Here is a 6000-nt window from a genome sequence, read left to right as displayed (position 1 = left end):
TGTACATCTACTAGTCCAGGGAATAATCCAAGTTTCGGTGACCGTTTTCGTTATTTAAATAGTCGTGGTGGGGTATGGTGTAGGAATAAGTGGGACACTCATTTGCCCGAGCATCACTCTTAGGCAAATAATGTACCTTCTTGACATCAGTAACATTGTTGCGGGTGCTGTATGTGTGAAAGGACCGCGCAGCCTGCTCACCTTGGGGAAGGGGTAACAATCAGGAAAAATACCGTGTGGACTGAGTACTACTGTCCATGTAAGCTTTGTATGTAATAATTTATCAGCAAAGCAGTGAGGCTGCTTAATAGCTTATCTCCAATATTCCTTCTTTACTAAATCAGTGTGTGCTTCTTTGTGTGTGTGTGTGTGTGTGTGTGTGTGTGTGTGTGTGTGTGTGTAGGGGGGGGGGGGTCCAGAAAAGAGGGCTACGTGTATCTGTTTTGTCATCTTCCTCTTAAATCCAGATTTCCCCTGATTACTAATGAATACATATGAGCTAGCCTTCCTAGCCATTGCGCTGTGTAAGGTTAATTATGGATTTCCAAAAGGGGTGGGTGGGACAGGCATAAATCTGATTTCCCGGAAAAAAGGCCCTTTACATTGGTATGCGTTAGTACTGACGTTTGCTGTGCATTAGAAGCTTCAAAATTAGCGCACTCAGCAAAGCTCCCTTTCAGAAAGCCCGAGGGGACCCTTTCAACCCTGCAGTCAGGCTTAGGCTGCAGTATTACCACGCTCTGTACTTTTCGCCCACATCTACCCGTAGAAGCAGCCCTATAGCTGGAATTCTGCACACAGCACCGAGTTTGGCGTTTCCCTTTTATACCCTAGCAGTACTGTAGCATTTTGCACAGCAAGCGATACACGCTACTTGAACAGTACCCAGGCAATCATTTTTCTTGCACTTATTTGTGGGCTTTTGACTTACTGTATGTAAACATGTACAGTAAATTATTTAGTGTTCGCTAAGAACAGGGACTAGCGAAATGCCCACCACTGCAAATACCGACTGAAGGCGTTGGAACTGCTCCTGCTGCCAGCGTGCCTCTCCAAAGACGCATCAGGAGCGTACTGGGGAGACCACTGATGCTTTAGCAGACTGAAAGGATCCGAAGCAAAGGCAAGCGTGATTCTCATCATCAGCCCCACTCACTCCTGGCGTCTGTTCCAGCTGTGTGGACCACCTTGGGACTAGTTCTTTCCTTGCTATGTGTGTTTTTCAACCACACGTACAGCAGCGTGGTGTTCGTAAGAACTTGCCTCTATTTAAGGGAGACGTTTTACAACTATATTTGTCACTTAATGGTACTTTATATCCCGTGGGCTGTGTAACAAAACAGACTATTGTAGCTGAATTTTCTGCAGATTCTTCTAACGGCTGCTTTTATCCAATTGTGTTTAGTCTTACAGGATTTTTGGTGTAACACCTTCCTAGACGGACAACGAGACTTGAATTTGCAGCGCGTTTGCTCCTTTTGGGAGTTGAACCTAGGAAATTAAGGCATAGCGCTACACTAGGAATTCCACCGCAGTCCGCTTGGAGTGTAATTTCCCCCCTCTATCTCTTTTGCAAAGGCAGTTTTCTGGTGGCTACTAAGCTATTGCGTAGGGGGCTTCTCCACTTGCCAAAGCAGGGTTACATCCGCACACTCTGCTTCTCCTGCATTTGTGTCTAACCCTCACACGATCTCACATATATCTATACCAACACAGTACACACAAACACACAGACACGCACACGCAGAAACTTAGTCGCTGTTGCTTCTAAATTACTGGGAATATGATAACCCGCTGCGAGCATCACTACAGCTGATTTCTGTGGACAAGGCAAAGGGCTTCTTGGCAAACCGGACTCCTTTCCATTGTACTATTGCTCCGAGGGACCCACCACATTTCCAGCTTGGCACCAGTTACAGCAGGATTTCCTCAACATGATCTTGGCAAACGTATTAAGCGTCCTTCTTCTTTTAGGTGAGTGTTGGGGGTAATTAATTATATTTATTTGAGGTTTGAGCAGTAGAAAAATATTATAAACATCCTACAGTAAAGCAAATACTTCTTTCCCAGGCAGCTTCCCCTACCTAAAAAGAAAGAAGTATCCCCTACGCATACACTTTGCTTGCAAACCCAATGTCTTTTTTAACAGCAGAAGCTTATTAAATTAAACGGTTTCTATAAATTTCTTTATTGTTATCATTAAAGGCCCACATAATCCAAAATGCTTAAACTAGACATTTCTTTAGTTTGAGCACTGCTTTCATACAAGGTATTCTCTTTTAAATTGTTTTCTTCAGTTTTACTGACAAAATCCAGCCTAGTCAGTTCATATTTACATAATCTTCTTCTTAGTATTATTGCGACTGGATCTTGTATACCAATTAAAAAACTGCAGTGTCTTACAGCACAGCGCGCAGGCAGACACACACACACACACACACACACACACACACACACACACACACACACACACTCAACTTTTTATGCCGGAGTGTGATAGGGTAATGGTATAAGAGCAACAATTAACTGTATAATAGATTGATTGACCATTGCTGAAAGCTCTGGCAAGTTTGATTTCAATTATATTAGTTAATTTGTGTCAGTGTATACCTGCTGCTTGCTAATCATTACCTGCTTTACAAGGAAATAAAAAGGTGTATGTGCATAAGAGACTGAAGGATTCATACCGCCATTAACTTCTTTTGAATTAATTAGTGAACTTTTTATCAGCAAGTTTTTATGTGTTGTTTTCAATGTATAGGGAAATAATTTATTGACTGCTTCCACTCTTTAGGGACAGTTCTTAGCATACACTCACATTGCACAGGTTGCATCTGGTGTAGGCTTCTAGACACATTATGTTTACAGGCTCAAAGCAGATGTAGCCCTCATATAGAGGTGTTCAGCACATAAACTAATGACAAATTATAAATGAACATTTTTAAATAGTCCCTTATATCCCTCCGTTGTTAGTCAAGATCACAAAAGAGATGACGCAAGTGATCAACAGATATGGTAAGAGTACCCAGCACCCTAAAACTCCCTCCCCCTCTCTCTCTCTCTGCTAGTTTTCTGGAGACAAGTGTGATAGCAAATGTTTACAGGAGTATTCCAGGGCTGCAGATGTACTCTGCTAGGTTAGGTTCTTTAGCAGCCTGGCTTATTCGTGAATTACCTGAGGTGGAGAGGAATTTCCCCCTTCCCAATTAATAAAAAGATACATTGATACACTTCCTGTTATCTGCTTGCTAATGTGAAAGAATAACTTTAGCATTTAGGACGGAAGCATATTCCTGAGGTTAGAAACCGTGTTATCCTGCACATAAGTTGCTGACATGAAATAAGTATGATGCCACAGAATTGCTTAATGTTTATTTACTTATGGTTTGTTTGTTTTATTGAAGATTAGTAGAAACAGTCATCCCAGAATATGAAAGTTTCCTGCATTGCATATGTCCTTGATCTGAAGTGCATTTGCTGACTTGAAAACAATAATGAACAGACATTGACACTTGTAGAAAATGCAGTGAGAAGCTATCTGCCTCAGGCTTCACAGATAATCACACACTAGAGGTCAGTGTTGCTACTGGAAATGCTTTATTATTTATTTTCCATTTGCAATACATTTTATTCCTCCTCCCAGCTCTGCCTACAAACCCTTTTGTGATAATTTGAAATACCTCCAAAAAAGGCAGTAACATGAATGATACCAGTAGCACAATGTTGGCATTTGTTCTAATCTATAGTAGGCACTGCAGTTTTCACAACTGAATTTCTTAGATGTGATATGGAGATGAACTGCCTCTATGGTAAAGTACATAGTGAGTACTTAAGTAGTATAAAGGGCAAAGGTGCTATAGACTGCTAAAAGGTGACATTTGTCTGGCACACGGGGCATTCTGCATCCCAATATGGCTGGATTTGCTACACATCAGCAAGTAAAAGGGCATCAGAAATACTCAATCTAGGTAGTCAAGCCTCTTCTGGAACATTAGCTGAATGGTTTGGAGGGGCAGGTTTATATTGCAGAGGATACAGCTGCTGTGGAACAGACTCTCACCCATAGAAAACAAAGTTTATCCTGTCCATATTCAAGTGTAACTTGGATCTAGGGATGGGAAACAGAAAATTACCCCAGGACTGCCCCTGTACAACTAATGGACAGAGGCAGATCCCAAGTACTTTATCCTATGCATTGGTACCCTCAAATTACCTATGATATGATCCCAGTTATTCTCATTATTGGTTATGTATAATTATTGACCGTGGGATGGCTAAGGCCAGTCTCTAACCAAATGGGAAAACTGAAAGGTTAATTCAAGCATAAAAAGGGGAACTGACTGGGCTTAGAATGACCCACAAGGACAGCTAGCCTAGTACTTACCTACAAACCTATAATGTAATACATAGACATGTGCACGAACACGTCATTAGCTGAAAACCACTAGGAGTTCATGTATGCACAGCAGGTATAAGGCCATAATTATGTACACTGGTTCTCTCTACCTGAGATCTAAGTCAGTCTGAGTGCTTGTCAGATCTGGTGGTTTCCATACTAAAAGTGGTGAATGTGATGGAAAAAAACAGCAATAACTTAAGGGCATATATATTAAGCAGTAGAGGGCTAAAACAAGGTCTCCTTTAGAGAACTGTCCCGAGTAAAAGAAACTTGAACTGTGTTATATGTAACAATTAGTTTTGCCGAAACAGAATTGATTTGTTTTAGTAATGTGGAGCAGTAGAGGGCTAAAACAAGGTCTCCTTTAGAGAAGTGTCCCGAGTAAAAGAAACTTGAACTGTGTTATATGTAATAATTAGTTTTGCCGAAACAGAATTGATTTGTTTTAGTAATGTGGAGCATGCAACACTTGCTCTAAACAAACTGATGCCTTTTTATTTTCATGCAAAACGAATACATTTTCAGAACGTCATACTGTCATTTTTTTGAGAATGCATGTCATGTTGGTTAGAAGGTATTTATTTGTAACTGGGATACATTTTCAGAACGTCATACTGTCATTTTTTTGAGAATGCATGTCATGTTGGTTAGAAGGTATTTATTTGTAACTGGGATACATAGACAGGTTATAGACATACAAGGAACATAATAACTACTTTAATAACCATGAAGGTGTTTTCCACATGAGCCCATTGAAATAGCCAAGTACATTTTGACACGATTTCACTGCAATATTTCTTCTGCATCCATAATATTTAAAAAATTTGATAAGGCAAGTTCCTTTTGATGCATAGTGTATTTAAAATCAATTAAACTTGGAAATATAGAACGCTCCTTCAATGTTATGATAAAAACATGCTGTAACTGAAAGATTGGTATGTGCACGTTTTAGAACTTCATGGCAAAAAAAAAATTTGTATGATCTATCACTCTGTATTGGCAATGTCTGTTACAGTTGCTGTTGTTGTCTTTTGGCTTTTCCTGGTTAGGGGTCACCACAGTGGAACTCAGGTCCGCTAATGATTGGCAGTAGATTTTCACGAACGCCGATGTACCATCTTGAGTTCAACCTTCAATGAAGCCACGCCCATTTACGCATGTCTTTCAAATGCCCACCCAACCGTGGGAAGGACATACAGACTGCACACAGAAGGCACTCCCCGCATTCCAGCCGAGAATCAAACGGGAGAACCTCTTGCTGTGAGGCAACAACACTACTGCTGCACCACCGTGGATGTAGTTGTGCAAAATAGCTTAAAAAGTGCAGTGATATTTCTAAAGGCCAAACTTCCTTACTGTTAGTGCTGTTATATCAAAAAATAAATAAATAAATAACATGAAAAACATGGCAGCCCAGAAAACCATAAAGCATTAAATCACAAGAAAGTTTCTCTATACTCCTGGCCTACCTGGAGTTTTTAGAATGTGCACCTGTAGCAATAGCTTCTTACAACCCATTTCAGTAATTCCAATGTACTTCTCATGACTTATTCATTAGCTGTCCAGTGATAGCTATGTGGTTCTTTTAAAATGTGATCTAT

The 6000-nt window shown here is 40.4% G+C and overlaps 1 protein-coding gene across 1 annotated transcript in view; it reads left to right on the top strand.

Moving 5' to 3' along the window:
* The first annotated feature begins 520 nt into the window (after positions 1 to 520).
* The window catches only part of LOC122811225 (GDNF family receptor alpha-2-like), a 1551101-nt gene continuing 1545621 nt past the window's right edge, over positions 521 to 6000 (top strand). Inside the window, exon 1 of the mRNA XM_044082916.1 lies at positions 521 to 1974. Within this exon, the coding sequence (XP_043938851.1) occupies positions 1935 to 1974 (40 nt within the window). The 5' untranslated portion in view covers positions 521 to 1934. The remainder of the gene's footprint in view (positions 1975 to 6000) is intronic.

Source organism: Protopterus annectens, chromosome 9.part0, assembly GCF_019279795.1.
Source record: "Protopterus annectens isolate FY-2018-M chromosome 9.part0, PAN1.0, whole genome shotgun sequence".
NCBI lineage: Eukaryota > Metazoa > Chordata > Ceratodontiformes > Protopteridae > Protopterus > Protopterus annectens.
The sequence above is the reverse complement of the archived record's forward strand: the minus strand, read 5'-3'. Positions and strand labels throughout refer to the sequence as shown.